Source organism: Meleagris gallopavo, chromosome 1 (assembly GCF_905368555.1).
Source record: "Meleagris gallopavo chromosome 1, MGAL_WU_HG_1.1, whole genome shotgun sequence".
Classification (NCBI taxonomy): domain Eukaryota; kingdom Metazoa; phylum Chordata; class Aves; order Galliformes; family Phasianidae; genus Meleagris; species Meleagris gallopavo.
Genome location: NC_139404.1, coordinates 50,273,645 through 50,298,859, shown reverse-complemented (window position 1 = coordinate 50,298,859; position 25,215 = coordinate 50,273,645). Strand labels below are relative to the sequence as shown.

General features: G+C 47.1%; 1 protein-coding gene across 3 annotated transcripts; it reads right to left on the bottom strand.

Moving 5' to 3' along the window:
- Positions 1-6: 6 nt before the first annotated feature.
- TMEM184B (transmembrane protein 184B) lies at positions 7-25,215 on the bottom strand. 3 transcript variants are annotated; one of them, XM_085226439.1, is made up of 10 exons: positions 25,074-25,215; positions 15,300-15,560; positions 12,516-12,681; positions 9,270-9,360; positions 8,655-8,730; positions 5,866-5,957; positions 5,424-5,593; positions 4,472-4,666; positions 3,585-3,608; positions 7-2,552 (listed from the first exon to the last, which is right to left on the bottom strand). In XM_085226439.1, exons 2-10 carry the CDS (start codon positions 15,498-15,500, stop codon positions 2,311-2,313), a joined length of 1,257 nt encoding a protein of 418 aa, XP_085082565.1. In that variant the 5' UTR covers positions 15,501-15,560; positions 25,074-25,215; the 3' UTR covers positions 7-2,310. The 3 variants fall into 3 exon arrangements, with proteins under 3 accessions (XP_085082565.1, XP_010709333.1, XP_003202297.1); XM_010711031.4 differs by lacking the exon at positions 25,074-25,215 and adding an exon at positions 24,684-24,902; XM_003202249.4 differs by lacking the exons at positions 3,585-3,608; positions 25,074-25,215.

Sequence of the window (25,215 nt, the reverse complement as noted above, 5' to 3'; positions counted from 1 at the left end):
CTGAAGTACAATCTATATTATCTCTATATTTTTATTTGTCGTCATATTTGCTCATTTCTGCAGAGTATAACTTCACAAAGACCAAAATAGAGAGAGCGGCTTGTCGCTGAGCTCACATCAGTTAAACACAATAGGTACAAAACTAGGTGGCTCTTTCTTATTTATCATATTTTTTTTTTCAATTGTTTATATACAAAGAACTACTCTACATGGAAAAATAATAAACAAATCCCATGGGTATGTTACACGGTAAACAAAAAGGAAGGGCAAGGAGGGAAGGGAGTGAGCAGCTCTGAGGACCTACTCCTGGCCTCAGGCTACCACAAGCAGAACTGCTTGAGAGAACAGGAGATGCCCTCAGTCTCAAGCGCTGGGTTTTCAGGTTAGGGATTTGCTCCTCCAAACCAGAGTGGCTTCAGAGCTGATCCTTGTCCTGGTGCTGGCCTGTTGCAGGGGAGTGCAGGAAGCTCAGAGATGGTTTTCTTAGTGTTATAAAAAATATATATATAAAATTATAATGCATGGCAGCTGGCTGTTATCTGGGTGCTAGCTCTTCTCCAGGCTTCTCCAAAGGCAGCTAGTGCAACAGAGTTATACTTTAAACCTCTACATACAGGAAGCTTTGAGAATATCCAGATCCTATGCACAGCATATAGATGCAGCATATGTTTTAAAATAATGTTTAGAAAATGCTTCCCCAAGCCTGGAGTATCTTCAGGCTCAAAAGGGCAATTTCTGAGATTTCAGATCTCGGCCATCCAATGCAGCAAACACTGGGAACAGCCATTGATTAAGTGACACTGGGACATCATCGAGGCCTGCAAATGCAATGGAAGGGAGGAAGGGGTTTTGTCCTCTAAAAGAGAGGGGAAGTTTAAAATAAGTACCCCACGCTAAAAACCTATTAATCAAAGCCACAGAAGATGGAGAGAAAGCTCAAACTTCAGTCCTGCTTTCCAGGTGGCTCACGGGATGAGGAGTTTTATACCAAGCCCACAAAAAACCTGGTACATAGTGTCTGTGTGTCTACTTAAGCAGTTACAGGTTTAGGAAAAGCAGGAGCCAACTGCCTGGTGTTGCAGGGTGTGCTGCTCCTGACCTGGTAGGAGTGCTGAGGAAACAAGCAGCTCTTTGCTCGCCATTGCTTGTGAGGAAGTGAATGAACAAGTGCAGCGATCAGGATACAGAAAGAAAGGTGAACTCCAGGTAGTAAATCAGACCCTGCTTCTCCTAGCAGAACAACAAGGGGCAACCTGGAAAGGTGCATCCCTTCCCAGATACTCCAGTCAAAGGGCAAAACTGTGCAGCTTGCAGGGGAAGTCACCTGCAAGACACCTGGGCTGGGACCTGCTCTGATAGCTGCTGGTGCAATCCACAACTCTGAGAGAGGCAGCACTGTTGGTAGGGGGCAGGGAACAAGAGGAAAGAACATCTTAGTGTTCACAAATGCTCCTTTCCCCAAGAGGGATGAAAGGGCCAGAGCTGTATGACTTCCACCACCTGTCACGGCCAGTCCTCAACCCTGGTTAGCAGGAGACAGATGCTCCAGGCAGCATCTTGCCCCAGGAACACAGGGGAGATGGGAAGCTCAGACAACTGGTAATAGAAAACTCTGCCCTTGTGAGATAATAATTCCACCCCTGCTGAGCTCCAGCAGGCAGTTTTGACAGGGAACAGAGAGGGCAGAACAAGATGACAGTCCTGCCCTCTTCCCCTACACTCACTCAAGTATAGGCCCGCACAAGCAGCGCTTAAGAGGGGTGAGAGAAGATGTTCCATACTAAATATTCACTGCAATGGCTACAGAGGGTCCAATCTCCAGTCTGGCCCTCAGGAATGCTTATCACTGCATCCTAATCTCATTTCCCAAGGATCACAGAGACGTTAGTACCGGGGAGCTGGGGGTACAAGCTGTGCCTACATCAATCATTCAGGAAGAGGAATTCAAAGCAGTCAGGTCGTCCAGTTGAAAACAAAACATTTCTGGCCACGATTCCAGGCTCTGGCCAGTCACACGCCACATCAAGCTGAGCAGGTGTGGGAGGCAGAGCAGACAGTGGAGCTTTGCTTCAGTTAATTCCAGTCAATTGCTGCTGCAAGGAATGGGCTTGAGAAGCAAGTCTTGGCCATTCCCCTAATTCCATTCCACTCGTTGCGTCCGTACCCACAAACGCTAATGGGAAATGCCCACTTCTGCAATGTGCACTAAGAGGTGATATGACTTGCGCGTTTCTGCTTCAATAAATTAAAAAAAGAAATAAAAAGCAACAAAGGAGGGAAAATGATAGCTTGTGCTGGCAGTTTTCCCTCCTAGAACTCATCATCAGAGCTCAGCAAAAGGGTCTTCTCGTTGTCACGGGCACCTGAGCAGCTGTGGGAGCGTGAGATGACGTGACTGCCATTGCGCCAGGGCGGGCCGTGCTCCAGCGTTGACTGCTGGGTGTACTGCTGGTAGGCTGGGGAGAAGTTGTGGATCGCATCTTGGACGATGTCATGGGGGTTCATGGTCTCCTTGAGGCTGCTGGAGATGCTCTTCATGGGAGCACAACGACCTGTTGGGGTGTGACGGGGAGGAACAGGTGAAGAGTACCACTGCTTTCCCCCCCCGTATGCCTTAACGTGAAGGGAAGAACATGCACTCCTAGGTCCTGCAGAAGTTACTTTACAGAATTCCCTAAGCAGCAGCTGGGTGAAATGCCACACAAATAAATGGTGCCAAGTTTTATCAGAAGCGCTCCCAAAGTCTGAGCGAATCCAACCCAGCACCAAATAGGGGCCATGAGAATGGGACGTACAGCAACAACCTCCCCGTGTGTGACCTGGGCTGGCTCACGGGTGCAACAAAGACAGCCAGGTAAGGAGGTGCTTCTGTAAAGGCTTTTGGAAGTAAAAACAAAAAACAAACAAAAAAAAAAACCACACTCAAGAAACTTCTAAAAATGGCAAAGAAATGGCATTTGCCATTCCCACTCACTGGAAATTACATTGATGGGTGGTATAAAAGCACCCACAGGAAAGAAATCATAAAAGGGGAGAGGAGAACACAAGAGATGAAGGAAGGGAACGGGCAGCTCAAGGCAGAACCACAGCTGGAGGGTGTCACAGCAAAGGATGCAGCAGTTGAAGCCAGTCCCACCCAAGTGCTAGGCATTTTTCTAGGAGCTGCCATTTCTCCCAGCTTCTAAGTTCTGCTTCTAGCATGGGCCTCTGGCTCTGCTCAGCTCTGAGGATGAGCTCTCCCAAAAACCAAGGCATGCTGATTAGCTGTAGCATTCGTGAGAGAAGGGAGACTGGGCTGAGAGGGAGCAAACCATCTCCTTTGAGAGCCTGCTCAGTTCTTCAGGGAGAAATGTTTCATACAATCCCAACATGAACGCTCTAAAGGTGTGTTATGCCACTATCAAGGGCTCTTTGACAATGTATCCAGACAACCCTAAAGCAGCTGTGTGAGGCAGTCGGATTACAGATCTACAGGAAGGGGAAAAAGGGACAGAGCAGGAAGTAGGCAGGCTGGGAACCAGGACAGAACAGCATATCCCAGTTAAAACCAACTGAGACAAACACACAGAGCATGCTGCACCTACCGTATGGCCCATATGATGGAACGGCTGCATCAGGGACCAGTGGCCAAAGCAAGGGAGAGAAAAAAGGGGGAGGGGAGAGATGGAGAGACAGAGAGAAAAAGAGAGGAAATAACAAGAACTGAACAAGACCCACCACCGAATCATCCCCAGTGTACAGGACAGCAATTTACCCCTTCAATACACTCAGGTCTCGCCTCCCCTGGCTGTAGCCACTGCTCTTCCTAAACCTCTGAGGCCAGCTGGGATGGAGGGATTATCTACATGAACACTTCCTCAGGGCTGCTGTCTTCCTGCAGCTCAGCACAGACTCCCATCCACCCCCAACAGGAAGGAATACCTTCATTTGGGGAACCAAAAGCCCCATTTCCCCAAAAAATTCCACCTCTATCTTCCCCAGAATAAGACTTCTAGCAGCTCCACCTTCAAAATCATCACAGGAAGATCCTCCTCCTCCAGGCAAAACATATTGCTAAAGCACAGCCTCATCCTCCTGCGCTGGAGTCAAAACAGAGCCTGTTTCAGGCCTTGTCCCTCCTGCCTCCAGACTATTGCACAATCTGGAGCAATGGAGTTCCCCTTTGGGGAGACAGGAAGGACAAACCCACTCTATTGAAAGGATGCAACTTCATGCTACCCTGAGGTCTGCAACAAGCTATCATGGGTGGCATACTAGGGAACTGAAAAGGGAACAATGCAATTCAGGAAAGGTTTCTGGCCTGCAGAACTGTTGCACAATGCATCGGCTCGGACACCACGGAGGAGGGGATGTGATGTTTTTCAAGCATGTAGGTTGAGAGTCATATCAATGTGCTGGATCCCAGAGGGATCAATCTCCACCCAGTCTTGCTACCAAGCAGACAGGCCATGTGCACTGGCATATTTCTTACCTTGTGCATCAAGTCTCTTGTCCGCATACACCTTGTATGTGAAGGCATGGCGCAAGGCAATGGCTGCAAAGAACATCTCCACACAAATGATGAAGTCCTGATATCCAGCAGCTACCGTGCCTTCACCCACAGACACGTTGGCAGAGTGGATTTTGGGGATGGCACCACACTTTTCCAAGATGGCCAAAAGCATCCCTAAACAAAGGAATAACCTCATGTAAATGTGCAAGAGAAGCATGACACTCAGTTGTAAGAAGGATATTTTCCCCTGTCCATATACCAGGTGGCTGAAGAATTCCAGAGAAGACAGAAAGCTTGTGACCAGATGGCTCAACATGATAAACTAGACAGCTTATTACTCTGTCTATACACAGGGAGGATGGGCCAAACTCCAACAGCCTAAATTCCATCTAAGTTCATACTCAATTAGTCTTTGAAGTGCAACTCAGTAAACCAAAGTAGGGCACTGAATAGGGAAATGCTTACAGCCAATTAGTAGGAAGCATTAAGCTGAGGTGGAATTTAGGCTCTCTGATGTGGCGTCTGTATCATGATGTGTCTGTATTCTGAATGTCCTTCACAAACACCAATATGTAGTAGTGTTTCTGCAGCAGCACACGTTGCAGTCAGCTAGCACAAGAATCACAGATAAGCTACTACAATTTTGTTTACAGAGCACTAAAAAGGTTTTTAGATGCGCCACTTTAATCAATAAAATGCAGCACGCAGATAAAACCTCAGCACCACGTGTTACGATTGCTTCAGAAATGCAAATCAGCTCTCCCTAGGAAAAGCAACAAAAGATTACAAAACAAATACAACAACTGAAAAAAAAAACAAAAAAAAAACAGAAAGACATTTTGACTATTAATCATCTGCTCTATCAATTCCAGCATCTGAGTCCCTGCACAGAGCTCTTTGTGGCTATAAAGCGAAGGGAAGAGCAGCTCACCTTGCCAGAAGGAGAGGAAGATGACAGACTTCACCATGAAGAACTTGAGGACTGGGCTGTAGGGACTCAGAAGCTCACGTGTGGCAAAGTAGAAAAGGAAGAGGGCATACAGCGCCAGGCTGACAGAGATGTTGTAGATGATCGTCACGTAGAGGTAGCCGCTGGTTACACTGAAGAGAGCAAACACACAAACACCTGAAAGCCCAGTATGATCCTTTCCCCTTGCCACCATCACTGGGGAATACCAGGACTCCCATTTCCTTCCTGCCTCTCTGCCCCATTCTCTCACCCAAACTAGAGCAGAAGAAACCTGAAACCAGCAGGCTTACCTCTGCCCTCTCCTCTCACACGTACAAATTCAGTTTATGTGCATTCCCATCTTTTCCCAAGGCCCAGCAGAGAAAGGGAAACTGAAACCTCCATTCTAGCCAAACATACTTACTCAAAGTCACCATCCTGGTATTTGTCAAAGGCCTGAAGGATGACTGTGCTGATCGCCATGAGGGGCTTCACCACACAGAACTGCAGGGTAGCCTACAGGAATAAGAGAAGGGGAATGAGAAGGCAGGAGGTGAATGAGGCCACCATTCAAACAAGCATCCAGTGGACACAGTGACCTGCCATGCAAGGCAATGCAATCCAGCCCCAACAAGGAATCTGACACTTGCTAATCAACTGTGTTTGAGGACTGAAGCATCTAAGAGGAGACAGAGGAGATTCAGAGGAAGTATGTGTGCTATTTGCTTGTACAGGACAGAAAGACTCTAAAGCTCTTGGGATCTGCTCTATCTATTCTGGCTGTAGGCACTACAGGTATAAAGCACGGCTTCCAAGAGGAACTCTCTCTCAAAGCCAGCACAACCTCCATCCTTCCGGAAAGAGGGAAGTTGAATGCTGAGGTCTTAAAAGAGCACAAGATCGTGAACCTAAAACATCACTCATATCTCCTCAAAAAAGGCTGGAACAGCCTGGACAGGTGCTGACCTGCACGCATGCAGGGAGGACTGTGCACAGAAAGAAGGCAAAACCAAAGAGGAATGATTGCTCTGGATACAATGCAATTTGTTAGTGGTCATAAGACTTCAAGGAGATTAAAAACCCCAGCACATGCCAGTTAGTGAGTCACTGTAAAGATGTGAACTGGAAAAGGTCAGGCTAATTGGTAAACACTCTGTCCTCTGAGCTTCCCCTCCTTCCAATCTGCAGATGGCTTAACCATTTCTCTGCAATCCAAATCATCACGTTTTATTTTTAGATGCTTCCCCAGAAGATGCTATGGCATACAGGAAGCATGTGGATTGTGTGTGACCCAGCTGTGAGGGTCACCAGACACAGATCCAGCTAACAACCTCGATGGGGACAATTTTAAGGAAATGATCTGTCCAGATTTTACATCACAGCCACCAACCAGCAGACTGCTGCAGGATCTCAGGCAACGTGTGCAGGCTGACTGACCCCCACGAGGCACCTGTCTGAGAACAGCTTGGGGTGGAGAGAGGGGATGGAAAGGAATGGTTGTAATACACAGATACCCTCAGGATTAAAGGGACTGGGAAAAGCAGAAAATACAGGTGGAGGAGGTGGGAGGCAGCACTAGAGATGCTGAGGGCCGGAGTAAGATGGGCAAGGTGCTTCTTCCAGCGCATTTCTCTTCCTGATTATCACACTGGTGGGATCCTGCATAGATTAGCATTGAGATCTGCTCTGTGTCCCTCTCCTCTCCAGGACTTTGCCTTGGAAGGTCTCACTCACCAATCCTGGAAGTCCAGAAGTACCAGAAAGTGAGTCTTGGTGTCAAAGACCTCTCACCAAGGCAACACGTAAGCTCGAGCCAAGAAGCACGGAAGTACTTAGCACATCACTTTGCAAGACACCTCCCTCACTGCCTCCACAGCAGAGTTGGCTGTATGCAAAGGGCTGGCCTGGCTAGAAGAACTGCTGCCAGATAACAGCAAAGCAAAAGCAAAACGTCCACCTAAGCCAGAGTTAATAAATGAGCTAAAGATTTGCAGAAGCCAGCAAAATGCCTAAGAAAAAGTGCTTCTAATTTTCACTGTAGTGGGGAAAAAAAAAACCCAAACTTTCCAAACACACTCATGTGCAACCCACGTAGATACTTGCCAGAGGCTGCGGGACATGAGAAACAAGAAGTCTAAGGGAAATTCTCACTCCAGCACTCCTTCATCTTGATGGGTGTAATGCCTTCTTATGACATGTTTAAAAGGCAAATGTTAACAATATTAGAAGCAAAAAGATTGGCTAATGCGTGGGATCAAATGTGGGGTGTACAAATGAAGAGCAACAAGAGAAGTAGCATACAGGGAACAGTTCAGGGAAGAAAACAAGTAAGGCATGAGAGCAGAATACAAAACAGAGACAAACAGTACATAGAAGAGAAAGATGTATTCCTTTCATAAAGGCCAATCTGGATGTTACTATGAATCTGCATTGTACCTTTGATGTTTCTCCACGCTGCTAAGACAGAGATAATGGGAGCACAACGTGGAGAAGAAGGAAGGGCAGAGATCTAGCCCCAGAGACTGAAATGACAGTGAGCTGAGCCCTTTCAAAGCATCAGACGTGCTTCATGTTGTCTCCAGAGAAACCTCATGTGATTATTTTGGTCAGTGAACAAGGCCTTAAAACTCACCTGCTGTTTCTAGGCAGCCAGAGGTGACTGACCTGATGAGCAGACAAGGGCTGTATCATGGTTTAGATCTCTCTTGTTCCCTCCCCCTCAACATACCCAGTTCAGCAGACAGACATGGTGAGCAATACTTGGTTCCTCCTAAAAATCATTGTACTGTGCTTAACCTCCACCCCCTCCTCTACTTCTAGCCATGACAGCAGCACTGTGAATTTGGAAGGCTGTTACAAAACTGTTGGGTGTCTGCAACACAACACAGCCATCAATCTCTTAAAGTTGGGACCTCTGTAATCCCAAAAGGGAAGAGGAAATCCCAGGGCTAACATTAGATCCAGGAGATAAACCCTGTCTTTTGCTAGGCCTTCTTAATTTGGGCTGAAGTAGGAAATGTTAATGTATCTCCAAAAAAAAAAAAAACCAAAAAAAACCACCACACTGTCTCAGCAGCCTCCAGGCCTGTCTCAAAATCACGTTATAAATCCTCTAAAAGGAACCTCAAAGTTCAGCAGCAAAAAGGCAACACTGCCACCCTGCCACACACCTCATTCAATTCTGGAGGACGGCACAGCTCCTTCAGCCCATACCTGTTTGCAGAATCTCAGGAATCCAATTGAATAGGTCTTTCCCCACAGGCAGCAAGTCCCATATACGCAGCTGGACCTGAAAGAACCACCAACAGATTACAAGGATTAGAAGCAAGACCTGGGCCTGAGCGCAAGATTTCTACCCTCTCTGCCTGCCTCCTCTGTAGCAGTCACAGGACTATGATTTCTCCAGTTATAACTACAGCTACAGTCACAGCCTCTTTCAGAGACATATTTAGAACAACATTCTGACTCCATACTCCAAACTTTTTTACAATTTATTTTAAGCTGAGTAGCAGGGAAAAAAGCAGACCCCAGAGGAAGCGCACACAACCAACGGAAGAGAGGAGAGATAGAGAGGAGGAGAAAGGAAGAAAAGGAACAAAGGACCAAGCAGGTGTTCAGAAAAGCTGTGAATCAATCCAACTAGCCTACGAGGACACGATCAGCTTGACCTGTCTTGGAGCAAGATAGTGGTAAATCATTGCTAGCCATCCTGCCCAGACCCAGCAGGCATTTGCCACCTGACACGGTTTTTAGGGACAGGGATAGACACACAGTAGACTGACACAGAAGGATTGACACACTGTGCTGCAAACAGAATAAAATACTCACTCGATTGGTTTCCCTCTGATCTCAGACATAATGGAGCTCTCCCCTCCCAAGTACTCATAGCAGAGGCTGAGAAAGTTGTATATTACAAAGGCTGCAAAGACATCAATGAGAGGAAAATGACAACCAACATCAAAACAGGTGCAAGGACCGAGAGAGCAGGCAACAGACCAAACATCAACAGGGACTGCTTATGCAGCATCTTTCCTTTTAAAGCACTCCAGTTTGTTTTCACTGTATTTAACTCCCTACCTCAGCATTCAGAAGACTGGCTGAACTGGAGTTTGGCCAAGGTCCCAGGCCAGATCTACTCCTCATGCCAAAAGGGTCACAGGACCATTTAAAACTGTGGTCAGCCTGTTTTACTTGGCAGCTGTAAGATGTCACTCTTTACAGAGTTCCTGTGCATTATTCCAGGACATTAAGCTAGTACTAAATCATTAGGAAAAGTTATTTCTGATCCATCAACCGTATCTCCTACTTTTGCCCTTTGAAGTGATGAGCACTATCTCTGAGGTGATGAATTGTAGACATAAAAGTTGGAAAAAGTGTTTCCACCAATCAGTGAAACTTTGTTTTCATGTCTGGTGGATATTTTCAACAAACAGGCTTTGTGCTTCATTTTCTCAGAAAGCTGAAACTTCTTGTGTACTGAACAGCTCTCTTCTTGGGTTACTTCTGTTCTGCCTCCCTCAGCAAGTTGGTACAGATGAGGAAGAGCCTCCTCAGACTGATCACTAATACTCTGCTCCACTTCAATTCTTTTCAATGCTCAGCTAGCTGATACACATAAAAGGAGATGAAGACACAGCGGAGAGGACTCTTATCATAATTACTGACCTGTTTCCTTTTCAAGGGATCCAAAACCACTTAACTGTGCATGAAGTCTTGGCTGCCACTCTCTGCACTTCTCATAATCACTATTGGATCAGACAACACTTCTCTCAGCTTTATCTTCTATGATACTCAATTCCAAGACATTCCCTGGAATGCCACTACTGAAATCCTGGTTTGGGCCTCTGGCATTGACATAATACAAAACCAAAACAATTTGGGATGGAAACAGAAGTCTCAAGGAACCCTGGAATAAGAACAAAAGCCTAATATACTGTGCTGAGAACCTGACCTCACCAAGTAACGAGTTATTAGACCTCAGGTCTATTTTACCACCTGGAAGAACTTCCACAGTTCACTGCCAGCACGGACTCTAATTTGTTCTATAAGCATCCAAGCTATGCCCTAGAAAAGAGATACTCAACACTGCCCAAAATGCTCAGCCTCCAAACATTATATTAATGGCTTCTAAACGTGCCTAGCTGGCAAGAATGCCGCAGCACATAAAAGCCTGTGGTATACCTGCTTCTACTTATGTAACTGGGAAATTGCTATTCCATCTGTAATCTTAGTTACTGACCAGAGTTAGGTATGTTCACAGTGCAATGACTCTGTGAAAGCCATAATTAGGAAAGAAAACACCAAACATGGAAAAGTTATTTAAATAACTGCGGTAAGCTCTTTTGCCTGCAGTTTTCCTGCAGCTTGGGTGACAGCTCCAACCACTCAGAGGAAGAAAAGCAGAGCTTTTCCTATTACCCTCCAGTGACCCCTGCACTCTGATGTGGTCATTACAATACCAGCTGCCCATTCCACAGAAGAGGAAGTAAACAAAAAGCTGAGGTGGGAGAAGTATCTGCCCCTCCACCCCCCAAAGAAACAAATGCTAATTATCAAAGCAAACCGCAGCAGCAAAACAACTGTTCTCCCATTCCTGATCTGCAGTCACCAGATGTATTCACATCGCTGGTGTAACAAAAAAAATCTACTCATGTCAGTGATACTGCTTTCTGTACAAACCTGGCTGCTGGAGTCACATGGAAAGAACACCAAACCACGCTCCTCCTAACACACACTCTGAAATGAAGCCCACCAATGGCCCAAGATAGATTTCAGAACGTATCAGCAGGGTCTTCTGCTGCATTTCTCTAACAGAGAATTTTCTAACCCAACAGTTCCCAACATAGAGTCTTCGTAAAAATAACTAAATAAATAAGTGAGGAGGACAATGGCAAAGGGAGGAGAGAACAAAGAGGCAGTTCCAAAGCAGTCCCCACAGAAAGCAATGGAGAACTTGCTGGCTGAATGTGCTCTCACCTCTACCTGCAGTCCCTTCGCACAGCATAACATGCCGAGGAAATTGGTGAGCTCTGGAGCGTGGGCTGCCTCCTGAGCAGAGGCTCTGATGTTTGCAAACTCCCTATGCGAGGCAGAGGGATAATGGCTGTTGCTAGGAGAGGAGTTTTGCAGCGCAGCAGGCCTCCTTGCTAGACCTACACATGCACACAGGGCGGGGAAGTAGGGAGGAACAACAAAAAAAAGAAAACCAGGCCCAAACAAAGCTGCCTTCTGAATCGTGTGCACACGTTTGCCATCTGCTGCTGCTGCTGTGTCTCAGGGTACTGTCCTGGATGTGAAGGAGGGCCACTGGTCCTTTGAGCTGATTAACTTGTTCGCAGTCAGGGGCACCTCTCTGCAATGCAGATCTCACTAACATGATTTAATGCAGGTATGGTAATAAACTGCCCTCAAAAGCATGCTGCCAGAATGCATTCTCTCCTGTGGGTGGGCAGAAGGCTCTTTTTTGGATGAGATAGAAGAGATGTTTAGATAGTGTTTATTGCAGAGTATCTGTTTCTCTCATATAAAACGTTAGTGGTATCATCTGCAGCAGATGACCAAAAACGAAAGCATTACTAACTCATCCTCTCTTGCAGGACTGTGAAGCACTTCACCCCTCAATAACAGTAGCACATGGAGGCTATGCTATGCTGTGCCATCACACAAGGGGCCACAAGGTGAGACAACAGGAATACTTCACTAGCAAACAGTCCAAAGCAAGCATCTGGTTACTAAGGGCTGTTCTAAGAGTTAGGAACTAATCAATCCCTTGCTTTAAACACCCACATTTTTTGCTTTATACCTTCCTGAAGCAAAGGACCAGAAAAATCATACACTTTGTCTCTGCAGAACACAGGAGGGAAAGCTCAATGTATCTTGTCATGCTCAAAGACCAGGAATCGATGAGGTGTCATTTTTCAATCACTGAGCGAGCCATGGTCAACCAGTCAGACACCTCATAAGACTGCATCTCAGCAGACGATGGAGATGTTTCTCCTCGTTCCTAACCAGGAGTAACAGTTCTCTCATGGTAGAGACTTCCCACCTCCCCCACTGTGTCTGAGCCCTCCTTACCTTCATAGCAGTCCCGCACTGTGCCAAAGTAAACATAGTATTGGTCATTGGTGAAGAACAGGAGACTGAGCCATGAGTCAAAAGCATAAATGGGCACAATGAAAAGGATCCGAACGATGTAGCGTTGTTCATTTGGGCAGCTATAGCAGCGAAGGTGCATGTAGATCTGGGAAGAGGGAGAGGGAAACCAGGGTCAGCAGCACGTGGAGTAGAGAGGAGAAAGTGGAACTGGAGTGCCAAGTGGGAAAACAAATTCAGTAAAACAACTCTTGGTTGTCTCAAGAAACCTCAAGGTGATAAGCATTAAAAAAAACGCTGTTACCTTATGGCATTCATACAGCATCCCTTAGTTTGTAGAGAAAGGAAAGGAGGAGGAAAAAGAAGTGGAAGCATTTCTAATTTAACTTCTCGTTGGGAATGATCACGCCGTTATTATCAACACCCTTCCCTTCTTCTTTTGCTCATCATTTTTTTCCTGTTGCCAATCTCACGTTCCTATGAGAAAATATTTTAAGTACCTAAGATTGACAACACTGCAGGTTCCTTTTCTCTGAACAGAGAAGCACACACAGACTGTGAACACGCTCACTCTTCAGGCACTTTTGGATGTTTTTAAGACTTTCACCTGAAACAACCTGAGAGTGCCCTTCACAACAGTGCAGAGGCAATGTTCCACAGCCCATCTGCTCAAAAACTGCCACGCAGCACATCTGTGACAGCATGGCCATGAAGCCTCAGCCACCAAGGGAGCACCGTGCCCAGGCACCGGGCTGTGCTCCAAGGAAGCACACAGCCACACCACTCACTTTGGCTGTCTATGCACATGCCAATCCCCGCAAAGTCATAGGCTGAGGGCAGTTCAATGTCCTTACCCTCCCCATTCTCACTGCCCACAGTTTTTTGGCCATGACTAAATCCCACAGTGAAGCTGCGTTTTTCACAGGACGCTCACCTGGTAGAAAAGCTATTCTGAATCACAAAATCATTAAGGTTGGAATAGACCACTAAGGTCATCTGGTCTAAACATCAACCCATCACCACCACGCCCACCAATCCATGTCTCTCTGTGCTGCATCTACATGCTTCCTGGAAACCTCCAGGGTCGGTGACTCCACCACAGGCATACTCTGAAGATGAGCACCAGTCCTGTAATGGCCTAATAGCACAGCAGGAGCTTCAGCTAGTGTTGCAGGTACACTCTACAGGCCATGGAGGCAGCAGAGGGCACGTTCTCCAGAGGCCAGGCCTTTACACAGCAACCCTAATCAAGCTGCTGTCGTGGCTGCTGGAATTAATAGCACCTTGTTTGTTACGTATCTGCCTCATGACTGGCTGATCTGGCTGCCTGAAGTAACACAAGCATTTGTTTGCAGCTTTGCCCTCTATATGGGTGTGCATGTGATATGAATGTGCTGTGCAGATTCTACGGGGTCTAATAAAGCACACGTTGATGACCTCATCTTTCTCTTGTGAGGGAGAGGAAGTTAACTCCTTTCATATCTCTCTGCCTCTTGGCCAGGTTCAGTCAAAGTTGACTAAAGGGCTCAAAATACATTTCTTCCCTCTCCCCAGCCCGCAAGGATCTCCTAAAAACCTCATTCCTGTTAAGAACAGGTTGAAAATAAACTAATGCTAACTTAGTGATATTTTTTCCTTGTGACAATCCCAGTGACACACCTCACCCAGCACAGGGACAGCTGACACCCGGGTTCAGATGACTCCAAGCTTTGCCCTTGGGATGTCACAAGAGCCTTGCAATCCATGTGCCTACGAGAGCACTTAGACAGGAACCGCTTTCCTGTAACAGGACGACAGCGTGCTTCAGTCAACAGAGTCTCTCCAGCACTGACCTCCACCATTTTTTCTTTAGAGAAGGGCATCAATGCCTAACCACGCAATGCTACACTGCATAGTAAAGATTTTCTTCCCACCCTTGGTAGGTGATCAATTTCTGCCCCGAAACAGGAAGACCCACGGCACTTGCAATTGTTACCCAAGCTGGTGAAACTGCAGGTGTTACTCTTTCTTATTCATCAGTGACTAATCCACTTTTGGGCTTCACTACCCCCTGTATGTCATCAACAGGCAGTAGTTTTCTAGGCCCCAGTCATCACTCTGGAATCTATTGACCAACAGGTACAAAGCACAGGTTGATAAATAACAGGGCTTGCGTTTCCCCACTGTTTTTCAGTTCACATGACAACCGCATAAGAGAGAGGTACAGAACAGGATGAAGCATTCGAGTTGTTCTGGCTCCCAGGGCACCTACCCCAAAATGAGGGGAGGGGAGAAAAATTAAAACAAAATGTTTCCTGCTACTCCTTTCCGCAGCAGAGTTCAGCCTGGGGAATCCATTGGCACAGTAGATCAAAGGAGGTATGTCAAACAACAGATGACCAGGATCATTTAGCTAACAGCTGACACAACAACAAAATGGCTAGCTCTAGCTAGCTACAGGACCTGGGAAAGGATGGTTTGAGAGAACACACCTTTCTGCAAACATTCAAGAGAAGGCCAAATGTTCTGCACCTGCTGGCTGTAAAGCGTTTGTTTCCTCTCCAGTCAGACTACAGAACCTGGGCAGAAAAAGGCCTTTATACAAAAGCTTCCACCTTGACCAGCACAAATAATGCATTAGGACCCCAAAGAAGAGGTTCTCGTACCACCTCAGAGTCCGCAACCCTCCATAACATAGCTGTATCTGGCAGAGATTTGCAAAGGTATCATGTATTCCACCACGTGGGGAAAGGGAGAGAGTCAGAAATAGCAGTGACAGGGTTTTACCTGATGGCAGGTGATGAGCAAAGCTGTCCATACAAAGAAACCTGAGATGGCCTGAGCAGCGGTGGTCATGAGGAATATCGGTTGCTCCACAGCTGTGGGGCTGCCATCCTCTGGCAACCAGGAGAAGTTGGGAGCCACAGCTGGCGTGGTGGCGGCTGACCCCAGTCTGGGGGCTGCGGTGACATCAGTCATCACCATCATGGTGCCTTTCAGTGTGAGGCTCCACCTGGGATTGCCGAAGAACTGCTCAAGAGACAGGACCTGCCACGAAAGAGAACCGACAACTACTGAACTCAGCTGGAAGGACTCGGGAGCACAACAGTAACAATGCTTTGCCTGCTCATGCTTTATGAACAGGACCTGGTAAGCCTGCCTGTGCCACCTCTTATATACAATACAACAGACCACACGGTACTCAGGAACCTCTTTTCCACTTACAACACAGCTGTCATCCCCCACCTGCAACAAAAACATGTAAGAACAAGATGAACACCACATTCATGTACTACAAGGCAAGGGGGGCAGGAAAGCATCCCCATCCCTTCCACAAGCAATCCCTACCTCTCCTAATGCCATTCTGAAAGCAACATGCAGCCCAAAGTGCTTGCATTGGAAGGATACATGCTGAAAGCTCTCCTGGCTAGAAAGAAGAGTGTGTTTGATGAAAGCAATGCTTTTATCAAGCACCATATGGCATGGTATACTTAGTCAGCCTATCACTAACTCTGCTAACTTCGCATCATTTTCTCCGTGATGTGAATTTAGCCTGATTGGTGTTTAAAAGCCAGCTGACCCATGAAAACACACCCAGAACACACATATATGCAAGATTACAAAGCAGCATTACCTACGGATGAAAAGCTGCTCTCATTCAATGGAACAAATTCTTACAGGTCCAAGTTCTAAAGCAGCTATTATTTTCAATTTGGTCATAAGGAGGCTCTAATGTGACCTCTGGGTTGGAGGAAGATAATCCACTTAAACCAAGATCACAAGCAGACTGCCATTGGCTCTGTGAACCGTAAGAGCTGCTTTTGCTGTCGTCGTAGCAAAGACACTATTACCAAGGGAAACAGCATCATATTGCCTCCTGACAACCTCCTAATAATTTTGGGCATGCCCTTTTTTGTAAGAGTGCACAACTGCTATGGTTTAATTCGTAAGATAACTGTCAAACTTGGCTTTTCTTAGCTCTTCCCAGTCACTCTTTTTCCAAGATATTTCTGTTCTAAGTTCCAGCTTTCCATAGCTGCACATAAAGTTGCAGGAGGGGCAGGACCTGGAGCTCCACTCTTATTCAAGCTACACCAACAGCGCAGCCCCAAATACAACACTGGGCACATCACCAGAACAGAGGAACTGAAAGGGAATAGCTCTGCTTCTCTGCACTTCCCTCTTTTATAAGAAGCTGAAACAGCAAAAAGGGTTAAGCATTCAGAAGCAAGGACGTTTGCAAGTTCAAATTGTATACATAACCTTAATACTGCCCTCTTGTGATTGTACACCAACTGTCTTTAATTGACTTATTATGCACTGTTCCTTGCTTAATCCCCTTTAATTCACACAGTCATTGCAACCAGTAACTCTTTCCAGCACTGTGTTTGAAACAAAACATGCACAGTTTCTTCAGTGGGACTCTACTTCTGTTCCCCTGCCCCAACCCATCTGAGAGCACCCCTTGTCCTCTTGTCCTCAGGGCAGCCTCAGGACACGTTTGCATGGGTCAGTACTACTTCTTGATTATAACCCTCAGCTCATTCTCCTTCCTAGTGAAACACGAAGGAACGCTGCATTCCTGAACATTCAGAATTAACACACATGTCCAAATTATCCCTTCTAATCAGAGTAGTGAGGCACTGGCACAGGTTGCCCGAAGTAGTGGTGGACACATCCAGGGTCAGGCTGGAGGGACTCTCAGCATCTGATCTAACTGCAGGTGTCCCTGTTCATTGCAGGGGAATTGCACTAGATGACTTTAAAGGCCCATTCCAACTCAAATGATTCTATGATTCTATAAGTGGACACCCACCTCCATCACAGGATCACCCCTATCACAGCACCTGCTTCCTGTTGTGCCTGGGGAAAAGGTCCGACATCTACAAAGCTATCTCCAGTTCTCCTGCATTTTCCCCTTTCTTCCACTTTGCCACTACAGTTAGGCAGGAGCCCAGCTCTGGTCAGCCTACTGGATGTAATCTCTTTCTGTGTGCTCCTCCCAGCTGGCTGTATCTTTGCTGTTGTTTCTCATGCATTTTAAGCTACACGGGACAACTATCTTTTTGTTCTCTGCCTGCAGAGCTCCCAGTACTGTGAGGTACCAATCCAACGACATTACCATATGGCAAATTAGGGGCATTTAGAAACCTACATCAATTAATTTTGTATTGCACTGGGAATCCGATACATTATAAATTTCATAGGAGAGAATAATAATAAAATTTGGAAAATACCTTTAGGATCATCTAGCTCAACCACCATGCCCACTAACCACGTCCCTCAGTGCTACATAATCTTCACAGAATCACAGAATGGCCAGAGTTGGAAGGGACCTCAAGGATCATGAATCTCCAACCCCCTGCCACATGCAGTGCCACCAACCTCCCCATTTAATGCTAGATCAGGCTGCCCACAGCCCCATCCGGTTTTGCCCACGGTACCCACATGAGCAAGCTCAAGTAGCCATAAAGCCTCGCTCACTGTCCCGGGTGGGAGAGGACAACTCAACTCCCTGCTCCCAGACATAAGCCTTCAGTTCCTTGAGAAGTTTCTGGCAGAATTCCTCGTTATTCCATCACATCCTGCTTTCTCTTCCAGGTCACTGCTTCCATTTACAAGGGAGAGTAAAGTTACTTGCACCCTTACTCCCCCCTCTCTGGATTTCCCTCTGAAGCTTTCCCATCTCCAACTTACTACCTTGCTCCACCCGGAGGTGACCCACAATACAACACATTGTAAACATCAAGGAGAATGCGTAACCAGGAAAAGCACTGCGTGCTGGAAACTGGACCATACCCAGAAAGTCTGTCTGGGTAGAATTATAAAGGTTAGTAAATATCTCTAAGATCATTCAGTCTGCCAGCCCATCCCCACCATGCCCACTAACCATGTCCCTCAGCATCACATCCACACGGTTCTGGAACACCTCCGGTAAACACAGAGGGCTCCGCTTCAGGAGTACCAGACTCTGCTCTCAGAGTAAGAAGAAGAAACAAAAAAAAGAAAACCACGGGCTAATTATACCAAGATAGCTATCCTGAGATGCCAAACAGCATTACCAAGACCCTTACAGGGAAGGGGCTCCATCCTGCACAAGAGCGGTTCTGCTGCTCGCCGGCTGCGCCCATACGGCCCGCGGCCACAGGAGAACAGCAGCGCAGTCGTTCTCCATCAGAAACAGATTGCCATCCCTGTGTCTTTTGGAAACAGAGGCCTTCTGTCCCTAACACTAACACGGCACTTCTTCTACCAAAAATAAACTCGGAACAGTAAACAGAAGGAATCCGGCGCAAGTGGAAACAAAAAAACTTCATGTTTGGCTTGCGTCAACGCATGGAAAATGTTAGCAGTGAGGAGGAGCTGCTTCTACATCAAGATAAACAGCCATAAATACACCAAGCCCACTCCCGACACTGCACAAGAGGAGGGAAGTGGTGCTTGCAGCACTGGGTCCCCAAATTCCTGCGGGTTCTGAAGTGCAGCACAGCTGACAGTGGGACACCAGGAGTGAACGGCAGCGCTCTGAAGCTGCTCTCTGCCATCTGCAAACACAATCTGCGCTTTTAAAATAGATCATCTCCTCTGAGGCTGAAAGTATTTCATTTCTAAACTGCTGAGAGAGCAAAGAACGATACACAAAGCTATCCTGGGAACGAGCCTTAACCGCTCAGCCTCCGTCTGTTACACGGGACAAGCTAAGAAACAAACCCAACCTGGCTGCGAGGTCCTCCTGGATGGCTGTGAGGTGAGGAGCTGCTCCTCCTTGTGCCTGACCCCACACTTACCACTGTGCAGCGGGTGATTTCAAGTCAGAACTTTCTGCTTTTATTAGACCACAGGGAGAAGCCTGGCATCAGTTGAAGTAGGAGCTTTGTGGTTTTCAGAATGTCCCCTACATTTGGAAGGAGTACAAGAACGCATGACAAAATGGTTCGAGGTTTATTTTAGACTATTTTAATTATAAGAATGCCCAGAATTGCCAGCTGGGATCAGCTCCTTCCATTGTGCCAGGTATATACTGCAAATTTGTAATTGATTTAACTTCTTTTCAACCCCCAAAGGCACAGCTGATCTAGCAAAGGGTAGAGAAAGCAAGAAGGGAGGCAGGACTAAATAATGCCACAAAGTGCCAGAGCCACTGGTGCAGATCAAATCAGTGATAGCAATAAAAGAAAATCAAATGCTTTTAAATTTATTACATCTTAAATTGCTTTTGCTCTCTGGGGTGGCATCTACTTTAGTAGCTACAAGACATAAAAAGGCCTCAACAGTGTGTTTTTAAGCTCTCCAATCACACTCCTGAAACAATCTGTGAGCTACGTGTGTGACCAGCCATGCAATTTTGGCTAGCGTGACTTATTTACATATTACTACTCACACTGGACAAAACCTTCATAACCTCAAGCTCCTGAAAGTTGCTCTGCATCACATACCTCATCCCCATGCATGTAACGCCATCCTGATGTGAGCTGTTCTGTGCTCAGCTAGGAGGGATGTGCTGTTCATATTGAGAGAATAGCAGCAGTGAGGTCAAATCAGTGAGTTCAGCATGTGGGGAACAGCAGAAGGCAGGTGCTGGAGCTGGGCATCCAGGAGGGCTCTGGTTGTCCAGGTAAAGGTGCACCCACTCTATGCCACATCTAAGAGATAATCGCACACCTGAGTACAAGCAGGAGTGTACAGCACACACGCAAATTTCAGCAAGCCTGTGCAACCTCTTCTCTCATTTTAAGAGAATCACAGAATATCTTGAATTAGAAAGGCCCCAGTAAGGATCCCTAAGTCCAGCTTTCAGGAATGACACATGAATCCTGGCTGCTCCCAGCTCCCACCACCCCTCCATTTAGCTAACCCACCCTAACGCAGTGCTGTTTCCCCTCTGCAGCACCCATTTAAAACTCAGGATCAACAACAAAACCCTTTTACCCCGAGCTGCACACTCTTCTTTCCAGAGTTTTTTTCTGCTCTATTAATTTCTGTTGTCTCGCTGTACTCGTGCAGCCCTCCCCCCCCTCTACCCTCCTCCTCTTTTTTTCTTTTTTAGCTGATTGACCCACATTGTAATAGGTCAGCATCCAACATCCAGTCCATTTTTTGGAAGGAGACAGGAAAAAGAGAGAAAAGAGGATGGAGAGGAGGAGAAGGGATGCTCTCATCCTTCCGTCTGCCCTTTGGGACTAGGGCCGTGCTCTGCATCCCTTCGCCATGTTTCTCACAGCTCTGCTTCATATGAACCAGCCCAGCCCTCTACGCCTGGGAGAGAAACATAGGAAAACTACAGATACGTTCTGCAATTGGCAAAGGGGAAAGAGGCAGCGAGAGAAAGGATGTGTTGCAAACACTTGCGTCCGGTGCCACAGAGGAAGTTTGCCTTTCATCTCCCACAATCTCAAGAACAAAAACAAATCAGAACTTATGCCACCACTGTTTGCATTCATCCTTCCCCATTTCAAAGTGTTGAGGCACAGAAGACGAGTCTTGACATTGCTACAGGGTACATAGTTACTCTGTGAAGCATCATACTCTTGTTTTGTCCCAGGTACATTTTTCGTGTCCCCTGTTACTCCACCAAGAAAAACAAAGATTCAACAGATCAGACTTCTAAAAGCAGAAATAGGAGCTTTGTATTCCTGGACTCCTGGGTGAGGAGGAGAGCTCCTTCCCACAAAAAGAGGCAAAGCCCTATATAAGGAGAGAACCCAGACATAACATTTCCTTTACACAGAAGTTACCTCTGGAAGCTCAGAAGCAGAAAGTGATCTCTAGGGAAGGAAACCAACCTCAACCTGATGCCAAAAGCACAGTGAGTAGAGACAGGAGTGGAAACACCCTCGCCTGGCCTTTTCTGAAGGCTGCTGCAAAACAGCATTTTTCAACAGTCGCCACCATTAGCCATGCGTTTTCAGCAGTGATGACCAAGAGCCTGCATGATGCACTCGTAAAAACCTGCACCAACTGAGGTGACCCACTGTTTCACAGCTGCTAGGACGGCAATGCTGCTAGGAAAACGTTGCCCACGCAGCCCATCTTTCATCAGCACAAACAGTTGGAAGTCTGAACTATATGGTGGGCACTGTGCATCAGACCAGCCAAGACTGGCAATGTGCTCCACAGTCTTTAAACTGGCATGCAGCCTGGCATTATGGTGTTGCAAGAGAAAGGTTGTCTTCTTCTCTGGTCTAACTCTGCGAGTTTGAGCTTTCCGCTTAGTCAGTCCTGATGTAGTGGTCAGAGCTGATGGTTTGTCTGGGTTCCAGAAAATTCAGGAGGATCTCCCCTCTCTTATCCCAAAAGATAGGGTACAGTGCACATTACTTTACCTCTGAGGGCCACATCTTCAGCTCCGTACACAGCTCCCTGGTTGTAATCTGACGATTCACACAAATGAGCTGATTAAGACACTTGATGTGATATGCATGGCCGTCACCACCGCTGAAACGTACCACTTACCACCACACCGTGCTCGCATCCACTGTTTGGTCTCATCAATGTTCAGCAAGCATTAATGAGTGTCGGCAGGTGCCATTTTTTCCACATGGAGGAATTCAGTGACACACCTTTGCTTCATAGGTACTTCCACATCAGACACCGTTTGGTCAGATTGCCCCTCTGCTGCCCTCTGTCACATGGCAACAAAACGTAATGAAATACTGATGAAAAGGTTCAAACTCCACATCCACCTCTGATGTCATGGGCCAACATCATAAAACAGAAGGCATTCCTTCCAGAGCAGCCCTTGTCTATGAATAATTTCTGGCTTAAAGCTCTGCCATACAATCAGTGCCATCACAAAGATGTTGGAACAGAGGAAAGTCTGAAAGTCAGGTGGAGAGAGTTCACTCCCAGCTGTCTTAGGGCAATTAGCTGCCAGCAGCTTCACCCAACTCTAACCACTCTTCCCTAACAAAACCAGCCACAAAGAGATGAGATACGGTGAGCCATTAAGAGAAGAACTCTCTCTTTTCCATCTCATTTTAAGTGACCTGGAGAGAGAAAGGTACTTTTATCACTACTGCTTAGGCTGTATTTGTGCTAGAGATGAGCAGACAACTGCAGGCTCCCAAGCTATCAGCTCTGCAGCGTCTGATATCATCACGGCATGTTTAACAGCCTTGGAAAGGAACAGTGGCATGGCAAGGTCAACTTTTAAGGCATTACTTCATCTCATCTCCTTCCCAAAGCTTCATTGCCACGCTAGGTAATGTGTGGCATTTTCTTTGCTGCACCACAGAGGGTTTTTTTTGTTTATTTTTTTGCCACATACAGTATAAAGTGCCAGATGCACAACACAGCCAAGGAGGGAAGAATGCTTTCAGTTTAGAAAAGGCAAGCTGAAACTGTGATGCCATCTCTCTCTGCTCCTGGTCACTCTCCATTATCCAGTGTCCCCAAACAGCTGATCCTTTCAGTGTAACCAGAATCCCACGCACTGTGACTGTAAGATGATAATAGCAGCATCTCCATCCTTTCAATCCAGAGACAGATTTGAGGACGGGGAGACAAATATGCACTTCCCCAATGAGTTAAGTGACATTCAGTGCTGCAGGTAGAACATGTAAGGTATTTCCTTCTAGAATTTCCTGTAAATTATGCCCCTGTGGGGCTTTAAGGATCTGGCAACACCCAGGTGCAGCAAGGCTCCTGGGCAGCTTGCCCACATGCTGCATTTTCCCCGAACATGGTTTGTTCTGTTGCCTTCTCAGATATTTCACTTACACTATCACAAACAAAAACCCCTCAGAGGCTGAGCTGATTGTTAAAGACCAGAGACAACCTTGCTGGGAGCAAGTACTTATTCTCAGGAGGAGGATGGCTAGTAAGAGAGGCTCCTGGAAGGTGGTTGGAGCTCACAGCCTACACTGGCAATATTTCACCTCCAAAAACATCCTGAGGGTTGCTGTGCTGAAAACATGAACGGTTGCTCCCTCCTAAATTAGTTCATAATTAAAACAGAATGAAAAAACACTTCCAAAAAGTGCTTCCAGTCTAAGCAGTATCATATTTTACTGTTACTTTACCTGAGTGTTTTAATCCTCCTTATCACTTTCAAACAGCCTTCAGAGCCCTGCACGTTCTGGGAAGATGTAACACCTTGGCAAGAAACTGTTCACCTTCCACAAGAAAGCAAACCCCAAAGAGTTTGGGAAGAAGTAAGAACAGCACGTACACCACTTCTTGATTGTAGAGACTCAAGGCACACCTTGAGCCGATTCAAAACACTGACTTCAGTAGCAATGCATTGCCCATCCCCTCACCAACACCAAACCACCTCTGTTCCAGACGCGCAAACAACCACATGCTGCATACGTGTCACTTAAGGTTTGCAGCATGATGGTATCAATGGTAATAAGTATTTAAAAGCTCCTCCACTAGACCAGAGTGGATGCATCCTGTATTCCTGAGGACTCCTGAAGTAGATAGCTGTGAGATATCATCATCGCACCACTCCTTTAAGCCATAGTGTTTAGTGTCAGTAGCATCCTGAAGGTGTAAATTTTCCCAAACTACTGCACAAATACAAATCTTCAATATAATGGATATGAATAGCAGGAGTGTTTCTCAAGAGATTTCTGTCCCCTTCTAGGAAGAATGCTAAGCTCTTGGACTCCAGGATAAATTCCAGCAGCACAAGTTCAGTGGAATAGATAACTACTGTGTCAAACAAAAGTCAAGTTTTGTTAGCAGGATGTATGCTTGGTTAAAGTTTCATTGATCGTTGCCTACTTAGTACAGAATAGGAAACAGACATTCCATAGAATCATAAAATGGTTTGGACTGGAAAGGACCTCAAAGCCACCCACCACCAGCTCAGGCTGCCCAGGGCCCCATCCAACCTGGCCTCGAACCTCCAGGGATGGGGCGCCACAGCTTCTCAGGACAAAACATTTCTACTTCCTCTGCAGATGCTGTTCTGCCGCTGATCACACCTTATTTCTTTCTTCAACACTTCTCCAGGAAGAAGCCTGTCTTCTTCAGCGATTACTTCCAACTGAGCTCCACACGTGGCAAGAACGTTTCCAAACTTTCTTCACAGCGCTCCCACCTTTGCTATCTCCTCTCCATCTCTCGCATCTCCTCCTCCCCCTCTGACAGCTTCACCACCTTCCAAGGAGCTTTCACAAAGCCGTCTGAAACCCACTCCATCCCTTTTCCCGGATTACGACTCACCAGAACGCAGCGACACGCACAAACGTCCCCATCCCTTCAGCTTGTCAAGCCTGAATCACTCCTCACAGGACGACCAGAACCTCCAGCAGGCTCCCAACCCACACGTTACAGGAACGCGCTGACAGCCTCCCCATACACCTACACGGCACCCACGGAGCAGGGCAGACTCCCGCACGACCCCACACGAGGCAACACAGGAAGGTGACACCCAGCAGCAGCGCGGGGGCTGCGCGTCTGTGCGGGCAGCACCGCCCTGAGGGGAGGGAGCTGCGTGGGACGCACAGGCCCCACCAGGCCCCGGAGTTGGCAGAGGCCGCCTCAGTGAGGGGGCTGCTGGTTCCCTCAAGCGCCCCCACGGCACCGCCACCCTCCTCCCCCGGCCCGGCTTACCTGCGGGCGGGGCTAGGCTCGGCCCGGCCCGGCGCTGGGCTCGGGCCCTGCCCCGCTGCCCCGCGGGCGGGCGCCGGCAGCGGCGCTGGGGCGGGCGGGCGCGCGCGGCTCTCACCAGCCCATGGCGACGCCGGGCCCTCCC

Excerpts from the sequence above, each read along its gene's own strand:
- TMEM184B (XM_085226439.1), bottom strand. The coding sequence starts at position 15,500 with ATGATGGTGATGACTGATGTCACCGCAGCCCCCAGACTGGGGTCAGCC. Across the intron at positions 12,682-15,299 it reads TGCTCATCACCTGCCATCAG|ATCTACATGCACCTTCGCTG; the intron begins GTAAAACCCTGT and ends CCCTCTTCCCAG. Across the intron at positions 2,553-3,584 it reads TCCATCATATGGGCCATACG|GTCGTTGTGCTCCCATGAAG; the intron begins GTAGGTGCAGCA and ends ACACCCCAACAG.